Here is a 23,827-nt window from a genome sequence, read left to right on the forward strand (position 1 = left end):
CTGTGAGTGCAGGTACATAAACATGTGTGCAGTATGTATACATGTGTGTGTATACTGGACTGGAGAGTAGAAGGTAGACTTTATGACAAGTGTCTTCCTCTGAAAGGAGGAGAGGTTGCTTAAGTTTATATTTTTAGAAACCTATGGTATCTTACAGACCATCTGCAAACATTTCAAAAACCATTGGTGTGTATCTGCAATTTAAAAAAAAATAAACCCAACTGAGGATAATAAATATATCTATTAGATAAAATGTCCCCATAACATAAGCAAAAATACTGTTTTCTGCTAAATACAAAAGGACCAATTTTAAAGGTCACTCATTGTTAGGCAAGAACTTCGTAGAAATCCATCTCCTATTAATTGTCTACAGTGGCATCTTATCTGTAACATTACGCAGGATGATCAGAGCTCTAACCCAAAAGGTCATTCACAAGGTGCTTATGTCACTACACTGCATATGCTTGAGAAAAGTATTTATATATGTCTAAGGAGAAAGGTTTGGTCTATAATACCGTGAGATACAGGCAGCTGAGTGCTTGAGTGCATTACAAACCTTTTTCATAGGTGACATCACGGTTTATACCTCAGTACATGTCACAGGACCACACACAAAGAAGTCACTTAATAAACAAGTCCTGGACTGACTCAATGGAACCTATATAAGCACTAGATGAGAGAAGACATTAAAATCCATTCTAGGCCAAGTGCTACAGTGGCTCACATCTGTAATACCAGCACTTTGGTAGACCGAGGAAGGAGGATCACTTGAATGCAGGAGTTAGAGACCAGCCTGGGCAACATAGCAAAACCCCATCTCTACAAAAAATTTTAAAATTAGCTGGGTGTGGTGGTGCACACCTGTAGTCACAGCTACCCGGGAGGTTGATGTGGGAGGAATGCTTGAGCCCAGGAGGTCAAGGCTGCAGTGCGCTATGATCACACCACTGCACTCCAGCTGGGTGACAGAGTGAGCCCATCTCAAAAATCATCATCATCATCATTATTCTTAAGATAGAGACTTGTCATTAGTTTAACATATAACTTACTATATCTTTTATCTTACTGTTAAGATAACTTATTGATACATTTTTAATTGACACTAAGGTAACATCATAAGGATAATTATCTGTCAGGGAAGTATACGATAATTAAATACAAACGTGAATAAAAGAAAAATTGATATTTTAATTTTTATTAGAGACAGTGTGGGGTCTTGCTCTTGTCACCCAGGCTGTAGTGCAACGGTGCATTAATAATTCAAACAGTCTCAAACTCCTGGGCTCAAACAATGCTCCCACCTCAGCCTCTGACGTAGCTGGGACTACCGGCATGCGTCACCATGCCTGGCTAATTTTTTTATTTCTTTAGAGCTAAGGTCTCTCTACGTTGCCCTGGCTGGTTTGAACTTCTGGCTCAAGCCATCCTCTCATCCCAGCCTCACAAGTAGCTGGAATTATAGGCACAAGCCACTGTGCCTAGTGGAAAATTGGTATCGTAACCATGCTATACATTAATGTGAATGCTAAAGAATGAAAATCATAACATAGTTATAGAAGGCTGTTCTTTTTTGGAGAAGATTAAAGGATTATAAGTGGTACATTTTACAATTTTTTGAGAACATATGTGAAATAAAAAGAGGGTTCCGGAACATTTATCCTAAAAACTATAGTGAATGTAAAGGCGTCATGATTCATTGTAGAGAGGGGAAAGTCGGATATATTTTTAAGATACAGCTGACCTCTATGATGGCAATGTACTAAGATTGTGTAGCTAATACTTTTTGAGGCTTGAAATGAAATTTCATTACATATATTAAGTTTTAATGTGTATATTTGTTTTAAAGTTCTTTAAAGATATTTTAAAAATTAAACAGGATGTCTCAATTTTTAAAAATCTATGCAGATACATATAATTAGGAAAATTTTTGCTCTATAGGAATTGAATCTCCTTATAACATAAACTTCCAAACTAATAATTTTTAAAGAAATATTCTTAGTTTCTCTTTAGATAAAAAAAAAGGCTTATAAGAGTCTGGATATAAGGAAAGAATAGTTGCTACGCTGGATCTTAGTGCAAAAGGCACTAAGAAGGTCACCAAAAATGTTAGGCAAAACCCTAAGCCAGATGAAAGAGCTGCCCTTTTCAACTTATAGCTACTAACGGTGCAGGTAGCCCAATCAGTTCATGAAACAGCACTTCCTCAGCTGGTTAAAGGAAAGCAGCAGTGTGCAGCAAAGCAAGGCAATATTTCCATGTTACTGTCTTTTAGCTCCACTCCCAAAAAGGAGAGCCACCAATGCACTCTTCACACTTTCCTCTTTCCCTGTTCCACTCTACACCCATTCAACTCCCCTCCACAATTTTAGAACATGTTCTTTCCTCTGAGACCCTAAATTAGAACCTGAAATGGAGTTTCCCTTGAGATTAAGCAATAGGGACAATCTAGCTGGAGTCCTCATGTAGTTACATGGTGACTGCCAGCCTTCTCTGTTTTCTCTATTTCTACGTTGTCCTTCTTGGGTAGTTCATGAAATACATGCTTTCCGTGGGCCTGCTCATCATTTTTCATCACTACCTATCCATACTAATATTTTCAGTGTATATGGAACACTCTGCCTTTTCCCTTCTTTTTTCTCTAAAGCCAGCATTTCCCAAAGTGTTTCTGAAGCTCCTTGTGAGGGAATCAGCTAAATACAAAATGCAGATTCCTCAGTCCCACCTGGGCCTCCTACATCAGTTTTGGCAGGATTCTTAAGAGTTTTTCCACAAATTCTCCAGATGTCTTTTACATATATTGAAAACCAGTGCTTTTCTCATTCCTATTTAAATTTTTTTTTTAGAGTCTGGGTCTTGCTCTGTCACCCAGGCTGGAGCACAGTGGATCATGGCTCACTGTAGCCTCAAACACCTGGGGTTAAGTGGTCCTCCTCTCTCAGCCTCCCAAGTAGCAGGGTATACAGGTGCATGCCACCACACATGGCTAGTTTTTAAATTTGTTGTAGAGATGGGGGTCTTGCTTTGTTGCCCAGACTGGTCTTCAATTGCTGGCCTCAAGTGATCATCCTGTCTCAGTCTCCCAAAGCACTGGGATTATAGGCGTGAGCCACCATGCCCAGCTGCTTTTCTCATTCTTGAAATGAACTGAAGGCAAGGAAGCAAACATATCTGCTTCACCCTGGTATACTACATGCTGGCCCATATACGCACTACATCACTGGTTCTTCAGTGTGGTCCAAGAGTCCCTGAGAGATCCACAGACCCAGGAGACCTGTGAGGTCAAAACTATTTTCATAATAACATTAAGGAATTATTTATTTTTTTAACTACCAGTCTCTCATACTTTACAATGGTGTTTTCTAGAGGCTACATGACATATCCATAATAATCTGAAAAGCTAAATAAAATATTCCTCCCTTTTCTAACTATAATACATATTTAAATGAGGCATATACTACATACATATACACTGCAACAAATTGAATACAAAGGCAGATATGGTACTCCAACTGTTTTCTATTCAGTCAGACATTTAAAAGACTTATAGAAATGTAAAAGCATGCTATTCTTTTTTTTGGAAAATACAGAAACTTATATAAAAGTGTTATCTGTATTAAAATATAATGGGTTGATTATTGCTATCTTAGAATGCACTAATATATAATGGGTTGATTATTGCTATCTTAGAATGCACTAATAAATGTTTTTAAATTATCTCAATGTTAATTTCTAATGCAAAAATATCAATACCTATAACCTACCCAAATAAAGGCATTTCGGAGTGCTCAATAATTTTTAAGAGTAAAAAGGGGCCTGAGACCAAAAATTTTGAGACTTGCTTCCTCACATAATGAATAAAACCAGAAAGTAAAGAACACCAACTGAAAATAGATAAGAATGAGATGGATACTTAGAGCTATCCGAATGAAATATATAAATATTTTAATTAAATTTAGTAAATATTTATTGAGCAACTACTATGTATAAGACATAATATGATACACTTCCTTAAAAAAATGCTATGGGATCTCAACTCAGCCAGAAGGGTGTTTGCATTTAGCTTACCTATGAAAAATAAGCCTGTTATTACAAATTGTTTTTGTCCTAGTTGATTACACTAATCTTTAGTTTTTGAGAAACTAGGTATTTGTTTCCTGAAAAATGTTAAGATTTCACTTGCTTTAAATTTCTAAAATAGGCCAGGCGCAGTGGCTCATGCCTGCAATCCCAGCACTTTGGGAGGCCAAGGTGGGCGGATCACCTGATATCAACAGTTCAAGACTAGCCTGGCCAACATGGCGAAACCCCCATCTCTATTAAAAAATACAAAAATAAGCTGAGCGTGGTGGCAGGTGCCTGTAATCCCAGCTACTCAGGAGGCTGAGGCAGGGAGAATTGCTTGAACTTGGGAGGCAGCAGTTGCAGTGAGCCAGGATCACGCCACCACACTCCAGCCTGGGCGAAAGAGCAAGACTCCGTCTCAAAAAACAAAAAACAAAAAACAAAACAAAAAAAATTCCTAAGATAAACTTAAAAGCTAGGTACAAACTGTGAATTGCTGTAATACTCCTGTTATTGCTATGTGACTGACTCCTGTTTAACTGTAATTATGCACTAACAACTTTTCAACTTCCAACTTATTAAGTAGAATAGGTAACAGCTTTATTTTACCACCACTTTCTAATTAATTATTAGGAATAATTATTTTGGTAAAGGTGCATTTGAGACATTTGTGCTCCTTTTCCATGCTGTAACTTTAATTCATACTGGATAGTCACACCACATAAAATACTGTCATATCACCTGAGGCAAATCTGATCATACATAAATTAGAGCCACATACCAAAAGTAGATTTTCTATCTGCTATCCATCGCAAGGCCCAATCTGCTTTTTTCTTAACATAGGGCATGGTTTCAATTGCATTAAATAAAAATTCCCTGTAAAAACAAAAGAATGAACACCAAAGTTATTCACTTGTTTTTCTTTTTTTTTTTTTTTGAGACAGAGTCTCACTCTGTCACCCAGGCTGGAGTGCAGTGGCACAATCTCGGCTCACTGCAAGTTTCACCTCCCAGGTTCACGCCATGCTCCTGCCTCAGCCTCCCGAGTAGCTGGGACTACAAGGTGCCCGCCACCACACCCGGCTAGTATTTTTAGTAGAGACGGGGTTTCACCATGTTAGCCAGGATGGTCTCAATCTCCTGACCTCATGATCCGCCTGCCTCGGGCACCCAAGGTGCTGGGATTACAGCCATGAACCACCACACCTGGCCTCACTTGTTTTTCTTAACTGGACTAAACTTAATCAGAGATAATAATTGTAACTCTATGGTATGCTACCAGATCTGTAGTTTTTATATATTTTTACATGTCCATTTGAGAAATAAAACTCAAATTATTGGTTTGAATCTGGTTTCATACAAAACCAGCTAAATTTGAGTATTCAACTTCTAAACAGAAGATGCTACTGAACAGTTCTTAAAGATAAAATATCTAAAGGTTAACTGGTTCTATAACAAGTTTTTTTTTTAAACCCAATACATTATTAAGCAATAGAAAATATTATGCTCAGAAACTTCCATACTTGAATAATATTTCCTTAACATTGAGTTTTGGAATAAATTCTGATCTGAACATAACCAAGCCGTAAGCAATATCTTGTAAATAAAATCCCAACAATACCTTTTCTTGGGATCTCTGATGTAAGTGTCTATCAGCAAACTGTACATCTCTGAGTGAACATTCTCGATAAGAATTTGAAAGCCATAGAAACAGCGAGCCTCTGGAACCTGCACCTCCTGACTAAAGCGCTCCACCTGAGAAGATAAGGGAAACAGATATATCCAGTTCTATAGGCTCTCATTAAACACTGCAAATGAGAATCTGGACATCAGCATTATCACTTAAAAACTGCCTGTCATGTAACAAACAGGTCAGAAAGACCTTCTGGATTATTTTAAGCAGTATCCTAGGCAGTACTGTTTATCCGTCAATTCTCCATGGTAAATTATTTGCATAGTATATTCTTTTTTTTTTTTTTTTTTTTTGAGATGGAGTCTCGCTCTGCCACCAGGCTGGAGTACAGTGGCGTCATCTTGGCTCACTGCAACCTCTGCCTCCCAGGTTCAAGAAATTCTGCTTCAGCCTCTCAAATAGCTGGGGCTATAGGCATGCGCCAACATGCCCGGCTAATTTTTGTATTTGTAGTAGAAATGGGTTTTCACCATGTTGGCCAGGATGGTCTCAATCTCTTGACCTCGTGATCCGCCCACCTCGGCCTCCCAATGTGCTGGGATTACAGGTATGAGCCACCGTACCCAGCCTATCTTTCTAATTCTTTTTAAAAAGAAATTATGCCTCCTGATCAACCATAATCAAGTTTTAAAATGGGGAGCCAGAACCCAGTGTTCTATTACAGAGCTCCAAAGGTTATTAAGGTGCAAGTTCTCTATTAAGCTTACTATCTGAGGGTAAAAATCAAACTCATGTTAATGCACTGTAAATAGTTTTGACTGGTATCATTTATGCTTGATTTAATAATAGTTTGCTGGTCAAAGGATAAGCAATTCATCAGAAAAACATTTTAAGCTTCATCTAGTTCATTTTTTAGACATCTTGTCTTTGGCTCAATTTAATAATCTTACTGACATTATCATCATTTAACTGCTAAAGGAGAACAAAAGTTAAATCAAGGAAAAATCTTACCAAATTTTCATTTACAATTCCATCACTGGCTGCAAAAAAGGCTAAGATGTGAGAGATGAAGTACTTCTCATCTGCTTTAAGCTTGTTCCAGTGAGGGAGATCCTTTGATAAGTCGACCTGGAATAAAAACATTTTCAAAAATTTTAATTTGGAGTTAAGTTTTTCTCAACGTGTTTGGGAAACTAACTTTTATTGTTAGGTAGGAATATCCCACCACCAGTAAACTACGGAAAAAGAAAGATGTTATCATTGCAAAGAAATAAAAAAAAATTATGTTAATAAGTGTACTATATTCAGGATTTTTGTTAAATGGGTAGATTATAGCTACTCTTGGTGGGGGAGGGGGAACAGCTAAACTATGTGAGGCAAAGGAAATGTTAATTTGTTACATAATGGTAACCATTTTATTATATATATGTATCTTATAACATCATGTCGTACACCTTAAACACAAACAATAAGATTTATCTTTAAAAAATTACAACAGAATTGAATTTTCTGGCTAATTAAGAAGCTGGCCAGGATGTACTTTAAAAATATTCAAATTAACATAATCTAGTGGCACTGGAGCAAATGAAAGAAGGGCTAAAAGGGGAGGGGGAAGAGTAAAAACTAGTCAAGAAGGCACTGAAGTGAATAAACTAATGAATCTCAACAGTCACTGCTTCAACATTTTATTTAATATTTGCTATAGTGTTAGATAATTAGGCACTTATTAACCAACTGTAGCTGCTACTTTACTGCCAGGTAATCAGTCTACTTTTATATCCAGAAGTAATGCCAGGCAGGTAACAACCTGAGTTTTGTTTTGTTTTGAGACGAAGTCTCGCTCTGTCACCAGGCTGGAATGCAGTGGCATGATCTTGGCTCACTGCAACCTTCGCCTCCCAGGTTCAAGCGATCCTCCTGCCTCAGCCTCCCGAGTAGCTGGGACTACAGGCAGGCGCCACCATGCCCACCTAATTATTTGTATTTTTTAGTAGAGACAGAGTTTCACCATGTTGGCCAGGATGGTCTCGATCTCTTGACTTCATGATCTGTTCGCCTCGGCCTCCCAAAGTGCTGGGATTACAGGCATGAGCCACCACGCCTGGCCTTGTTTTGTTTTTTTAAAGAGATGGGGTCTCACTATGTTGCCCAGGCTGGTCTCAATCTCCTGGCCTCAAGCAATCCTCCTACCTCAGCCTCTCAAACTGTTGGGATTACAGGTGTGAGCCACTACAGGTGGCCAACAACCTGGTTTTTAAAGCAGTTTATATGTAGGTATGGCTTCCATTGGGAATGGAAATATTTTTGAAAATGTTTATTAGAATTAGTCTTTGGAATTAAGGGAGATGTACTTTAGAATTTGGTGAAAACTGCAATTTAAAAATTGTCTATTTTTTTAATTTTTGAGACAGGGTTTCACTCTGTCACCCAGTCTGGAGTGCGGTGGCACAATCTCAGCTCACTGCAATCTCTACCTCCTAGGCTCAAGCAATCCTCCTACCTCAGCCTCCAGAGGCACAGGTGGGACCACAGGCACACAAAACCATGTCTGGCTAATTTTTTGTATTTTTGGCAGTGACAGGGTTTTGCCATATTGCCCAGGCTGGTCTTGAACTCCTGAGCTCAAGTGATCTGCCCACCTCAGCCTCCCAAAGTGCTGGGAGTACAGGCCTGAGCCACTGTACCCGGCAAAAAATTATCTTTAAATGTACCTTCCCTTAGTCAGTTCTGGGGGCTATAACAAATTACCATTGACTGGGTTGCTTAAACAGCATACTTTTATTTTTCTTTTTTAACATTTCTGGAAGCTGAAAGCCCAAGATCAGGATGCCAGCATGGTTGGGTTATTGGTGAAGGCCCTCTTCCTGATTTACAGATGGCCACCTTCTTGCTGTATCCTGATATAGCAGAGAGAGAGAGATCATATCTCTCATGTCTCTTCTTATAAGGGCACTAATCCTATTCATGAGGGCTCCATCCACATGACCTAATTACCTCCCAAGGCTCCACCTCCAAATACCATCACACAGCATATGTAGACATCATTTTGATAGGGACAGGAGGCAGGGAAATTCTGGGCAGAAGAAGGTAGTCCCTGGCGAGGACTCCACCCTCAATCCTGGAACTGCAGCCCAAAGTGACAACATGTATTCCTGTTTTCCCACTCGAATGTTGCCTTTTCCAAAACCACCCATGGCCCCACTCCCCCACCCTGTGCCCGTAAAAATCCCAGGCTCTACCAGCAGAGAAGAGGAGAGGAGAGGAGAAGAGGAGAAGCAGCAGACTATGGTTGGACGTCAGAGAGAAGCAGCTTAACTTCAGAGGAACAGCTTGACAGTATTCCTTTGGAGAGGAGTCAGCCGGGGACGGCCAGACAGACTCCAGGAGAAGATTATTTTTCCACTCCATCCCCTTTCCAGCTCCTCTTCCCACTGAGAGCCACTTTCATTGGCAATAAAATCCTCTGTATTCACCACCCTTCAATTTGTTCATGTGACCTGATTTTTCCTGGATGCTGAACAAGAGCATGGTTGCCACAGGTGTGGATGCTAAAGGCTGTCACACTGACCCTCTGCCCTCACTGGTAGAGACCAACTGCCCCATGTGAAAAGGCAGAGGGCCCACTGAACTGTTAAAACTTAAGCCTTCCACGAACAGCAAAAGCTAAAAGAGAGTTAACTATAACACATTCCTTCTGGGGCTTCAAGGGTTGTGGGTACTCCCCACAGATGCTGCCATGAGGCCTGCATGGAGTTTTGCTCCTGCCGGTGCCCAAAAGAACTCACCCAAGCTCCTGCACCTGCTCACCTGCATGCTCCCTCCCTCAAGGGGCTGAGCGCAATGGGTTCAAGTGAGTGGAGTTTGCCCCTGCCAGTGGTGCCAAAGCAGCCAGCTAGCTCCAGAGTGCGCATTCCAGTTCCCACCCGCGAAGGGATCAGAGAAACTATCCTGCTTCAATTTTGTCAGAAAAATCTTTTAAATATTTTTCATAATTAACTTCATAAACAGTTGAAATATGTAATTGTCCTTGTCTTTTGCCTTTGTTTTATTTACTCTAACAAACCCTTGGCTGGGCACGGTAACTCAACGCCTGTAATCCCAGCCCTTTGGGAGGCTGAGGTGAGTGGATCACGAGGTCAAGAAATTGAGACCATCCTGGTCAACATAGTGAAATCCTGTCTCTACTAAAAATACAAAATTAGCTAGGCATGGTGGCGCATGCCTGTAGTCCCAGCTACTTGGGAGGCTGAGGCAGGAGAATCGCTTGAACCCAGGAGGCGGAGGTTGCAGTGAGCCAAGATCGTGCCACTGCACTCCAGCCTGGCAACAGAGCGCAACTCTGTCTCAAAAACAAAACAACAACAACAACAACAAAAACCCACAAAGCCTCAAGCCTCAATCTCTTTGACCTTTCCAAAAAGGACTAATGTCCCAACCTTTTAATCACATGCTATTTTCCAAATCCTTTTTCCCACTAATTTATTCTTTAAGTGTTTGCTGAGCACTTACTGCACACCTGACACTGTGCTAAGCACTGGGGATACAACGGAGCAGGGTGGAGGAAATATTTGTCTTCATCTTTTAAAATATGCAACCTAAAAATCAAGTTCTGTTCTATTAAAAGCTCAACTCAGGTTTAACTGAAGGACATCTTCTTCATTCATATATATTATAACCCCTCAGGTTTTTTTTTTTTTTTTTTTTTTTTGAGACAGTCTCACTCTGTTGCCCAGGCTGGAATACAGTGGCATGATCTTAGCTCACTGCAGCCTCTGCTACCTGGGCTCAAGCGATTCTCCTGCCTCAACCTCCCGAGTAGCTGGGATTACAGGCACCTGCTGCCACGCCTGGCTAATTTTTGTATTTTTAGTAGAGACAGGGTTTTACCATGTTGTCCATGTTGGTCTCAAACTCCTGACCTCGAGTGATCTGCCCACCTTAGCCTCCCAAAGTGCTTGGATTACAGGTATGAGCCACCATGCCCAACCTCTTATATATTATATATTTGATATTAAATGTTAATATTGTAAGATGCTTCCTTTTAAATATTAAAATTATCTCTTTGAACACTCAGTTTCAAAGGTCTTATAAATTTTATTTACACTACATTGGAAATATTCCCTTCCTGCCTAGCTTTTTCTTATTTGAGCAAATTCTCAATTTCATCATTTAAATACTGATTCCAAAGTAGACAATTATCATAATTGCCTGAGTGGCTTTAAAGAAAAAAGTCCCAAACCCCAGACTTTTGTCTTTTGATCAGGGTTTCTGTTGATCAGCCATATTTAAGAATTAAGCTCAACCATTTAAGCTGACTAAATGGTAACTTACATAATTTGTAAATGAAAAATATGTGGAACTAAAAATGTGTTTATCTTCAAAATATGTATTTGAATCGTCCTATAATTAGCTACAAAACACATACCAACCTGTAGATTTCAGTTTTTAAAAATTAGTGTTGCTTTGTTACAGGTCATATATTACCTCTGCTAAAAGATGCAAGTTAATTTCCAAATGAATTTCAAGAATCCTAAGAATCCTAAGTACCTCTTTTAACATAATGAACGAAAAAGCCACCTGTGTATTCCACTTGTTCTCTGAACTGTATCTAACAAAAAAACTTTCTAAAAACCACAGACAGTTAGGGACAGTCAGGTGTGTCGAGCATTATGACCACGTATGAAAATATTGGGTGTCTGTTTTTGTGTGGTTTGGTTTTTTGCTCTATATGTCAACTATAATATAACAAAGATGTTGACAATATAACACTACAATATAACAAAGATGGGTAAGTGGGTAAAATTAGTGTAATAGAAGCTTCAAACACTGGTGCCTTCTGATTTCTAGGTTAAATTTTCCCCCTTCTGTGCATAAAATAATAGTTTACATTTATTTGGTGCTTACTGTCAACTACCATTTTAAACATCTCATAAATCCTCATAACAACCTGAATAGCCAAGTACAATTAGCCTAATTTACTGATGAGGATACACAGAGAGGTTATGTAACTTTCCCAGTTCCATAGCTAGTAAGTAGTGGCACAGGATTTGTACCTAGGCAGTCTGACCCCATAGCCTGCATTCTTAACAGCATGTGTTTAACATTTATAGAATTAATTTCTTGAAAAATAGATTCAAATCTATCTATCCAAATAGATACATCTATCTATAGAGATACATATACAAACATATACAGAACAAGAGTGCTGTACAGGTATCACCATCATATTTAAAGATCAAGACAATAACTATTTGTTCAGTTAGACTACAGGGCAGTCATTTTCATGACCATTGTCCTTACCAACCAGCAAATATTTTCTAGTTTGCTGTGTTCAACTGATCTCCTAGGTGGAATTAACAAAAAGCATTCTACAGCTGATCTATTAGTGGCAACTCTGTCACATTTGATGTAGCTGAGGGCAGAGCCAAATTGGGAACAGCACTGTGAGTTCCACCTGGCTGACTCGGGAGTGAGTCCCCAGCCTAGAGGATCAAACTCTTCATGCAGCGGCTCCTTCTGTACAATCAGATAAATCTCTCAATTGAAAGCAGAGTTGCTACAGCTTTCACTCATTTTTTGACTACAGCTGCAATTTTACTTATTCTGCTGATCTTATAAGACTAGTCAGACAAGTCTTACTTGGCCATATCAAACTAAGTCTGTTTAAAAATAGAAAATGTTGGCCGGGCGTGGTGGCTCATGCCTGTAATCCCAGCACTTTGGGAGGCTGAGGCAGGTGGATCACAAGGTCAGGAGTTTGAGACCAGCCTGGCCAACATGGTGAAACCCCATCTCTACTAAAAATACAAAAATTAGCCGGGCGTGGTGGCTGGCGCCTGTAATCCCAGCTACTCGGGAAGCTGAGGCAGGAGAATCACTTGAACCCGGGAAGTGGAGTTTGCAGTGAGCTGAGATCACGCCACTGCACTCTAGCCTGGGTGACAGAGTGAGACTCTGTTTCAAAAAAAAAAAGTCTAATACATTGGAAATAAAAATCTGGCAGAATTAGATGCCATTGTTGCAGCAGAAAACTTGTTTATAGATAGTAATCTAAACTAAAACATTGAGATCATCGTATTTAGTCTCAGTAATTCCAAAACTTATCTTCTACAGCTGATCTTCTTCAATGTATAAGTTTTTCAATATCCTGTAAAACAAGAAGGAACACTGCACTATAGGACATGAACGCTCATGGAGGCAATGCCACGTACCTCTTCTGCTGTCCAGAAGGAAGCCTGTGCCTGTTTATACATTTTCCAAATATCAGGGTACTGGATTGGAAAGATGACAAACCGGCGAGAACTCTTTCTTAGGAGTGGCTCTTCATTTGACTTTATTTCATTTTCGTTGGTATCTGAAGATGATCTCTTTGAAAAATAAGTACAAACATGCCTTTTATATAGACATTTCTTCTTTATTCATACCTACACATACATCTAGGGAAGTCAGGGAGACGGCATTGGTTTGAGAGCCCGTCTGCCTGGGTTGAATCCTTACTGTTACCTGGTAGCTGACTAATACTGTTAGGAAGTGCGTGTGTGACCATAGGAAGCTGCTTAACTTCTCTAACCCTCAGTCTCCTCAGCTGTAAAATAATTCCTGCCTCATAGGTTTATTCTGATGATTAAAAGTGCTTTAAACAAAGCCTGGTATATAGCAAGCACTCAAAAATTAATGTAATTATTGCTAGTTTGAGGATAAGTACAAAGCTAGACCCATAAATGTCATCATGATGGGCAAATTTCTAAGTTTGTGAACCAAATGTCCCTTTAGAGCCTCTCTGATATAGATTGCTGGAATGAATAAGCTACTGGTATAAGCTACTTTAATGTTTTTTCTTTCTACTCTTCACTGAAATACTATAATACTTATCTGAAAACTCATTACCTACAACTTAACCTTTGTTCATCTTAACCTTCTGATACTCCAATTTGTTACTGCTATTTACATTTTAACATCACTGCATATGATCTCACTGTGGGCCGTCTCAAAGCTTTGTGAATAACGTGAGAAACACATACCTGTATTCACACTGCTTCAAAACATGACTGCACTCTAAGAGCAAATGGTGCCATGCATATATTTTTAAAATAGTGGGAACATCAGAAGAGAATCAAAAGAGTCGCACATGTGTGAGAATGAGTATAAACAAAGGACATACAAATAAGCTAAACATGTATAAACCAGGATTAGAACACCTACAAATTCTAGACTCCTAATCAAAACTGTCTCTCTCTACTGTGACAGGCCCGTTATGTTCCTTACTCCAGCGTCCACCCATTGTCACCTCACCAAAGCAAATGTTATAGCAGAGGAGGCTAAGGCTTAGCAAGAAGAAAGGCCAAAATACAAGCATAAGGCTATGCAAATACAGGGGTGTTTGCGTGCTTTATACCTACTGCCATCACAGTACAGATGGTCTTGATTTTAACTACTTGTTTAAAGGTGTGGGCCTCACTCAGATACAGCACTTGAGCCCTGGAGAAGAGGAACCAATTTTTATTTGTTGTGATGTTCCCAGAGCTTAGTATCGTGTCAAGCATGTTTGCTAAGTAAATGGGCTGCTAATTTCTCTTCTTCCTGTACTCAGATTTCTAGGTACCTTTAGAAAATTTTAATTTAACATAGGACCACAATACATCAGTGAGACAACCCAATAACCACTAAAATCAATCACATTTTCCCCTCTTCACATCACCCCAAAGGCCTGGGTTAGGTTCCAGATATAAGTACATAGCTCACTGCAATTTAATTCCCTGTTAATTGTCTATATTTTCCTGTGCTTCTTGAAAGTAAAAACCATTTTCACCCTTGTAGAATCCCTTGTGCTTAGCACAGTACCTGGCACTTAGTTGGTACTCCTTCCACAAATATTTGAGCAACTTTTTTAAGACTGGGTCTTGCTCTGTCACCCAGGCTAGAGTGCATAGATCACAGTAGTGTGATCATAGATCACTGCAGTCTCAAACTCCTGTGCTCAAGTGATCCTCCTGTCTCAGCCTCCCAAGTAGCTAGGACTTTGTGCACACATCGCGACACCTGGATAATTTTTAAATTTTTTGTAGAGATGGGGGTCATGCTATGTTGCCCAGGCTGGTCTCAAACTCCTGGCCTTTGCTATTTTTGTTACTGAAATTTGGGATATACTCAAAGTATGAAAGTTGGGAACTTCCATACTTTTGTTACTGAAAGTTGGGAAGGACAACACAAGTAGTCACTCTTCAGCACCAAACACCCTGACGATGAATGAAGTTTTTAAATGATGATAAATAATTGATCTGCTGAAGACTAGTACCTTTAAGTTAGAATGAAAGTCACATTTGTATATACATTCTCCTGTTCTATCCTGATAACCTGTAGACTGTTAAGAGGAGAAGCTGGATTAGGAGTGTGTATGAAGGATTTTTGCAATGTGAAGAGAAGGAGGTTAACCAACATCAACCTTTGAGCTGGGCTAGAGATGACATATTATTTCATAATGCTTAGATACATGCACAAACATACATTTAAATACAATTTCAGAAAGTATATGCATCTTGAAACTCTAGGCTCTCCAGAGTACCCTCTGTGAACCTAATCTAAGAACCCATATTTTAGAAGAAAAAAACAATGTGAAAAAAGATATGATGGGCCGGGCATGGTGGCTCACGCCTGTAATCCCAGCACTTTGGGAGGCCGAGGTGGGTGGATCATGAGGTGAAGAGATCGAGACCATCCTGGCCAACATGGTGAAACCCTGTCACTACTAAAAATACAAAAATTAGCTGGGTGTGGTGGCGCGTGCCTGTAGTCCCAGCTACTCAGGAGGCTGAGGGAAGAGAATCACTTGAACCCGGAAGGCAGAGGTTGCAGTGAGCTGAGATCACGTCACTGCACTCAAGCCTGGTGACAGAGCAAGACTCCATCTCAAAAAAAAAAAAAGATATGATGGTATGCGACATTTTTGAAGAACTAGAAGTAATTTTCTAAGTCTGGACTTGATGGTAGTGGGGGACAATGGGAGGAGACGAAACCTAAAAGGCAGCAGAGAACACTTCCCAGAGAACTCTGTGATCCCCGTAATGTCACAAATACCAGGAGAAAATTTCACTTTTAAATGTTTTTATCCTTTTAAAATAGTAATAAAAATAACCAAAACAAATGTTTTATACTGTACAGCAACGAAATCAGCAAATCATCAATGCATAAACTTGTGTTTCCAGGTTATCTTTCTTTTTTTTGGATGACCTCAGATGAAAGTTTCTCTTGGTATCTCTGCTCAACTGAAGAATACCATGAGAGTGAAAAATAGGCAGTTAAAAAAACAAATAAAAAAGCCTGCAACCATTTGTATGGATTTTTCAGAGGTGAACCAAGCTTTTTATTTTTTTTTCCAAAACCAAACCAAATTGAAAAAACAATATTTATAGTGACAATAATACAGTAGAGGCCTTATTATGCAAAGTGATCCAAACAGGTAGTTGAAAATTGGCTAAAGGTAGGAATTATAAGAAAATGGTGTATTCCTTAAACTATGTGACTTAAACACATAATTTTTTTTTTTGAGACAGTCTCACTCTGTTACCCAGGCTAGAGTGCAATGGCATGATCTCGGCTCACTGCAACCTCCACCTCCCAGTTCAAGCAATTTCCCGGCCTCCTGAGTAGCTGGGATTACAGGCGCCCGCCACCACTCCCAGCTAACTATGGCATTTTTAGTAGAGATGGGGTTTCACCATGTTGGCCAGGCTGGTCTCGAACTCCTGACCTCAGGTGGTTTGCCCGCCTCAGGCTCCCAAAGTGCTGGGATTACAGGCGTGAGCCACTGCGCCCAGCCTAAACACATACATTTTTATTTATTTTTACTAATCTTCTGCCATAAGGTCAAAGTTTTTTGTTTTTTTAAACTTGGCTCACTGACTGAAGCCCCAAATGTTTTGAATATTCCACACCATAATGTATGACCTACACTTTCTAGCTTTAAAATTTTTTTTTCAGAGACAGGGTTTTGCTCTTTCACCTAGACAGGAGTGTAGTGGTATGATCATAGCTCACTGCAGCCTCAAATTCCTGGGCTCTAGGGATCTTCCTGCCTCAGCCTCCAGAGTAGCTGGGACTACAGACACATGACACCATGCCTAGTTAATTTTTGTAGAGATGGGGTCTCGCTATGTTGCCTAGGCTGGTCTCAAACTCCTGGCCTCAAGTGATCCTCCTGCTGCAGCCTCCCAAAGTGCTGGGAGTATAGGCATGAGCCACCTCGCCCAGCCTCTAGTAGGAACAGAAATATATCGCTGGTTGGATGCAGTGGCTGGCCAGGTGTGGTGGCTCATGCCTATAATCCCAGCATTTCTGAAGGCTGAGGTAGGCGGGCAGATCACTTGAGGTCAGGAGTCCGAGACCAGCCTGGCCAACATGGTGAAACCCCATCTTTACTAAAATTTAGCCGGGCATGCTGGCGCATGCTTGTAATTCCAGCTACTTGGGAGGCTGAGGTGGGAGGACTGCTTGAACCCAGGAGGCAGAGGTTGCAATGAACCAAGATCACTGCACTCCAGCCTGGGCAACAGAGCAAGCCTGCATCTCAAAAAACAAAACAAAAAGAAATATATGGGTGCATGAGAGAGCAGCCTACTAGCCATACATAGAAATTTCAAAGCTCATGGGTATCTACATTTTTACAGGGTTAATAAAAGAGCAAAATTGGTTAGTAGTAATCTGATTTTTAAAAAATTTTTGAGCAGGTCAAAGTGGTCTGCTTTGATATAAAACACTTTGGCATCTAATAACTCTAACAGGTATGCTATTGGGAGCCACTGAAGGTTTTTAATCAGGCAAATAACATAATCAGATATGTTTTAAGATGGCTTTTGTAGAAACATTCCTAGATTAGAAGAGAAATTAGAGACAGAAAGAACAATGAAAAGATTATTGTACTACCCATCTCTTGCCTGAACTAGAAACACACAAAAAAATTGATTTAAGTGATATTCAGAAGTAGAATGAATTATTCTTCCTAAAAATTTGAATTTGGGACAAGGGGACAAGGAACAGTTAAAGATGCCCTTGATGTTTCCAGCTCCAGTAACTGGGTGATAACAAGATCTAAAAGGCACACAGAAGGTGCTCAGTACCTGGAGAATAAATGAATAAATCAGACAAAAATTGTGCTTCTCACATTAGATGTTTAACAGAAGTTTAATTTAACTCCTCCCACCAAGCCAGGCGACAACAACAAAGTTACAAACACAATATCCTTACAAAGTCAACTAGGTCATTAGAAAAGATAATGAATTCAGGCTGGGCGCAGTGACTCACGCCTGTAATCCCAGCACTTTCGGAGGCCGAGGCGGGCAGATCACAAGGTCAAGAGATTGAGACCATCCTGGCCAACATGGTGAAACCCCATCTCTACTAAAAATACAAAAATTAGCCGGGCATGGTGGCGTGCGCCTGTAATCCCAGCTACTCGGGAGGCTGAGGCAGGAGAATCACTTGAACCCAAGAGGCAGAGGTTGCAGTGAGCCGAGATTGTGCCACTGCACTCCAGCCTGGTGACAGAGTGAGACTCTGTCTCAAAAAAAAAAAAAAGAAAAGATAATGAATTCAGTTTCAAGATGTCCAGTAAGCAGTTAAAAATATAACACTGCAGAAAAGGATTGATGGAGATCCCATTAGTGGTTGCCAAGGGAATGATGTGATTATCCAAAGAGAACATATAGAGCAGCAAGACAACTGAGGATACAGGCTTAGAGAATGCTGATATTTAAAGGGCAGATGAAAGAAGGGGAGCCAGCTGAGATTAAAACGGACTGAAATGGATGCAGGACAAGGAAAAGCAAAAGTAGGAATGATGTGATTTGGCTAAAGCAAAAGATCTAGACTCTCAAGATAAATCAGACTAAGAGGTTAGGAATCAATTTTGTGGCCAAAGATCTTCAAACATCGGAGGTCTAGAAGGCTCATACTCCAATTCTCCCCATTTGCCCCCAACCCCAGGTGCTGGCGTTCATTGCAGGGTACAGTTTGAAAATCTGTACCCTACAGATCTAGGGGTACAAATAGTCATGGAGAGTTTCTGAATGGGAATTAACATGAATAGAGGTGGCATTAGGAAGACTAATCAGAAACCCACGTATAGGATTAATTGATAAAAAACTAGATTTTGCAAGCAACTAAGGAACTAATTTCAAAGATGGAAATGAGGACTTAAATTAAGATGTGGCAGTTAGCATGAAAAAAGCAGCCTCAACAAGACTTCGCCAGCCTGAGGTGTTGGCCAGGCTTTTTGGTAGGAATTGAGACCCTTTGGGGAGTTTTTTGGGGGGCACAGGGTCAGTGACACGGAGGCACTGGTCTAATGAAGGATTAACTTGGCAATGGTAATTAGGACTGAATGGCAGGTAAGATAGGAGATAGAGAAACAACAAAATTATTATAGCTGCACAGGTGTAAAGTGACGAGAATTTGAAATAAAGTTTAGCAGTAGGCATTCCTTAGTGACATTCTACTGTCTTTTCCAGAATGGTACTTCCAGTTTCTGACTGACTCAATTTCTGGTCACCCAGTTGGAAGACTTGCCTGGGCATGTCAGGACAACAATTTAGGTCAAGATTCCCCAGCAAGCACTTACGATGCCCCAATCTAGGCTGGCATCATACCAGACTCTTACATCCTATCCAGCCCCAATTCTACCACTTCTGTTTCTTTGCCTTTATGTCTCTTCTACTTCTGTAAAATAGCTGCATGTTGTCATAGTCGTATACTACTTGTAAGTATCATTTTCATTTCCACTCCCACAAAATCTGACACAACCAATGGAATATCGGCCCAGGTGCAAGAACTTGGTTTTAAATTTAGCTCCACTACTGAGTCCTGGGCAAGCCATTTAATGTTTTCTGGCCTAAACTTTACCTTGACAACAGACTATGAATTAGATTAGCAATAGTTAACTCTGAGAAACTGACAAAAACTATGGACCCCTTTCTCAGAAGATTCACATCTGCATATACAAAATCTACATATCACTTCAGGAGATTTATAAAGCCCCTTCTAGTCTTATCTATGGATCCTTTAAGACAGTGGGGGGCTTTTTGTTTTTGTTTTAATATGTGTACCAGGATCACCTGAAGTACTTGTTAAAAATGCAGATCTCAAGAGATTCTGATTCACTATGTTTGGGGTGCCGGTCCAGCAATTTACATTTTTTACAAAATACTCCAAGTGACTCTGATGCAGGTCTCCTATTATGCACTCTGGCATCTAGAAAAACAAAGTGCTTCAGGCATCCCAGCATCTCAAGTTAAAAACTTTTGGACCGCTAAAATTCATTCTGAATCTAAAATACTGTCTGTCCTTGCGGGTCTGTATCACTGAGATGGGAGTAATAAATAAAATTTAATATCCAAGTGTTAAGCCTGAATCACTGCTGGTGCCATTAGCACAAACGGCAAAGTCTGAATTTTCCCCTTTGAGTAGGGAAGTTGGCACTAAACGTATTTGTTTCAAAACAGGAAGAAAAAAGCTTGAGGGATATTTACAGTTAGTTACTAAATGCTTACAAAAATCAAGTCAAATAAAATCCCAAACCTGGCATCTACAACTTTCTAAAGAAATGTAGGGCCAAGCATGAATCTCTTGGGGTGGAAACGTTTGTTTCCTCCAAATCTTCACAGTATTAAATCAACGATACCAAAGCAACAGGTTCCAGCAGTACAAAAAGCATTTCTCTTGTTTACAAACGGCTTAGAAGTATTTGCAAAATGACAGTATTTGAAAATTATACAGCAACAGTTTAAACTACCATACAATCCTACAGTCTAACAAATTCTGGTTTATTTATTTTAGGTTCTTTTATCAGCACAGGATCTGTGGAGAGCATGAACAACTTGGGCTTATTAAGCACTTACAACTTTCGTGGCACTTTGCATAAAGCATTTTACTTAATTCTCTGTGAAGTGTCGCTTCCATTGTATAAAGGAAGAAAGTGACACCCCAAAGATTCAGTTAGTTAAGGAGCCGGGCCTGAGCAAAAGTGGCCTCCTACCCTGATTTTTTCACTGGGAGGAGGTCATGAGGATTTCGTGTCCCCTTCTACCTGTCATCTTCACCCCATCCACCTGTGTCAATTTCCACAAGCGTTCTCCAACTCCGTGTCACCATCCCAAATGGTATGCACCTCTCCAGCAGAGCCGCCACAGTCCTCTTTCTTTGCCTCAGTTTCCTTGGCCAGGGCTCCAAAACAGGGAAGGAGGGTGGGAGAGCGTGAGGCAGATAAACGCAGGTGTGAGTCTCACCCCGGCCTGAGGCCTCCAAGCGTCGTCCTTGGCTGGCCCCGGGGCAGAGCAGCGGAGCGGGACGCAAACCCAAAGTCAGCTCCTTCCTCCGCCCTCCCCGGGGACGGCCTCCCAGGCGCTCGCAACGACGAAGCCAGGCTGCGGCGAGGGCGGGCGGACAGGCCTGTCCTGACCGCGGCGAATAACATTTCCAACAGCGGTCCTGCAACTTGCAATCTAACGGGCTGGCGTGACTGCTGGGAGGGGGAAGACGCGACGGCAACATTTACCTCATCCTGATCCAGCCCGGCCGCTTCCGGCCTTCCCGGGTCGCCCATCGCGCAGACTCCGCCGCAGCTAAAGGGGCTGAAGGAACTGAGCTTCTCAGGCCACTTCGAACTACAACAGCACCCAGGTGCTCCTGTGGTCCGCTGGGTCCGCCCCGCCCCCAGCTCTAGGGACTCGGCCGGCCCCGCCCCGCCGCGCCGGCCCTGCTTTCTCGCCTGTCCATTGAGTGACTCTCCCTGCGCCGGCCCGACCCCGCCTCCCCCGCCTCGGGGCTCCGCCTAACCTCGGCCAGCCCCGCCTCCCCGCCTGCGGCCTAAGGGTTTCTCCCCGCCTCGGCCGACTCGCCTCCCCAACCTGCGGCCTAAGGGATCCTCCCCGCCTAGGCCGGCCCTGCCTCCCAGCCTGTGGCTTAAGGGATTCTCTATGTCTCGGCAGGCCCCGCCTGCTTTGGGGCTCCGCCTACCTCTGCCAGCCGCGCCTCCCCTGTTTCGGGGTTCCGCCTACTCCGGCCCCACTTCCGCGCCTGCGGCCTAAGGAAATCTCCCTGCCTCCGCTGGCCCCGCCTTACTCTGTTGCACCGCCCAGTCGCCCGGCTTTCCACTGAGGGACGTCCCCTGCTCTGGACGGCCTAGCCTACTCCAGCTGGCCCCACTTCACCGCATCGGCCCCGCCTCCTCCGCTCGCCCCCTCCGGGCGCCCACTCCTGAAGAGCTCGCCCAGAGCCCGCGCGGCCTCGCCTTCTCGCTGGCGCCCTGAGGGAGTCAGCCCGCTGCCCACCCCGCCCCGTCCCACCTCGCCTCGCCCTCCCCGGGCTCTAGCCACTTGGTGCCGCAGGTGTCCTGCAGGCCGGCGCGAGATTCCCGAGCTCGCCCTCGTGGTGCTCCAGGAACACGGCACTTTGCGCTAGCCCGGCCTGACCTGAGAGACTGCGGGAGGCGAAGAGAACGCGCTGTTGCTGTGGGAAGCGCCGGGGACGGGACAGCTACCCCGCCAAACACTTCGCTAGGGAAAGCGCTGGCTGGTTTCGTGCGTAAACAACCGAAAAGGGGAAGTGTCTGGGGGAAAGTGTGTGTGTGTGTGAATGCGGGTGAGTGAGGGGGAGAGGGACACGTTACTAAAGTCAGGAAAATATTTTGAAAAAAATATATTTTGAAAAAAAATAGTTTGGTCTAACAAAATTAAAATGGAAGAGAGATGTGTTTAAGTAGTTTGAAGCTGAAAGATTGACGGGATCTTGCCATGACCTGAACAGCATGCACCTGTTTTGTGGCTGGCTGAAGGATAGTAAATAGGATCAAGATCTCACTTTAAGCGTTGAAAATGCTGAAAGCTCTTTCTCAAACCTGCCATAGCGTGGGGGTAGACAGTCTTTCTTAAAGCAACTACTAGGGGTCAAATGCTGAATGAAATTTTTTTCATCTGTGAACTTTAAATAATAGCCACATACATTCTGCTAGGCAACTGAGTCTCAATTTACTATAGGCCACGTGGCAAATAATCAGATTCAATTAAAGTCATCAAACAATAATTGTGTGTCGGGCATCATGTTTAGGTATTCAAGATACAAACATGAATGAGTTTGGTGAAAAAGAACCATATCATCGTGGGCATGCATTTCTAGTTCCCTCACTTATTAGCTATGCTCCCTTGGGTCAATTAACCTCTCTGAGACTCAGCTTTCTCATCTACAGGATAAGAATAATAATCCCTTCCTTATAAGGTTGTTGTGTGAATATAATAATATATTACTTGTAAAACACTTATTGGGGTGGGAAATTACCTTGATGCGATGGTAGCTTCCACGTACGAGTCAGGCCATCCCAGAGGGTCATGGAACTCAGATGGCTGAGTTCAAAAGGCTCAGATCAAATTGAGATGCCTGAGTCACACAGTTTATAAGTTTATTTAAACAAGACATTTGACTTGAAAGGAAAACTAGGATTTTTTTTTTAAGAATGATGTATCACTACTGAAAGATTGCCTTACATGTAATAGCCACGTACAAAGAGTTATAAAATTGTCCTTGGCTAGGCCGGTGCCGTGGCTCACGCCTGTAATCCCAGCACTTTGGGAGGCCAAGGCGGGTGGATCACCTGAGGCCAGGAGTTCGAGACCAGCCTGACCAACATGGAGAAACCCCGTCTCTACTAAAAATACAAAAATTAGCCGGGCGTGGTGGCACACGCCTATAATTCTGGCTACTTGAGAGGCTGAGGCAGGAGAATCGCTTGAATCCTGGAGGCAGAGGTTACAGTGAGCTGAGATCGCGCCATTGCACTCCTGCCTTGATGACAAGAGAGAAACTCCGTCTCAAAAAAAAAAAAAAAAGAATTGTCCTTGGCTTTACAATCATAAACGAAATACATTACAATTCTTCAACTGAAGAAGATATGCAAAAACTTAATGGTGTTTTGTTTTGTATGTGGGGTTTTTTTGGTTAAAACAGAGCGAAGTAACTAACTGGAATATAAAGATAAGACCTGAATGAGCATGGTATTAATGGAGAAGGGAGTCTTTTCACAAAACCATATTTCTCTGCCATCCTATCTTCATTTGATGTGGACCAAAAGATTACATTGGGGCCGGGCGC

The 23,827-nt window shown here is 41.7% G+C and overlaps 1 protein-coding gene across 1 annotated transcript in view; it reads right to left on the reverse strand.

The window, feature by feature from the left end:
- The window catches only part of RRM2B (ribonucleotide reductase regulatory TP53 inducible subunit M2B), a 36,699-nt gene extending 15,168 nt beyond the window's left edge, over window positions 1-21,531 (reverse strand). The window contains exons 1-5 of the mRNA XM_030795421.1: window positions 21,240-21,531; window positions 12,907-13,062; window positions 6,707-6,823; window positions 5,684-5,817; window positions 4,844-4,938 (exon numbers count right to left, since the gene is read on the reverse strand). Coding sequence (XP_030651281.1) covers window positions 4,844-4,938; window positions 5,684-5,817; window positions 6,707-6,823; window positions 12,907-13,062; window positions 21,240-21,287 — 550 coding nt within the window. The 5' untranslated portion in view covers window positions 21,288-21,531. The remainder of the gene's footprint in view (window positions 1-4,843; window positions 4,939-5,683; window positions 5,818-6,706; window positions 6,824-12,906; window positions 13,063-21,239) is intronic.
- Between the last annotated feature and the right edge of the window lie 2,296 nt (window positions 21,532-23,827).

The sequence above is a fragment of the Nomascus leucogenys genome, chromosome 16 (genome assembly GCF_006542625.1).
Source record: "Nomascus leucogenys isolate Asia chromosome 16, Asia_NLE_v1, whole genome shotgun sequence".
NCBI lineage: Eukaryota > Metazoa > Chordata > Mammalia > Primates > Hylobatidae > Nomascus > Nomascus leucogenys.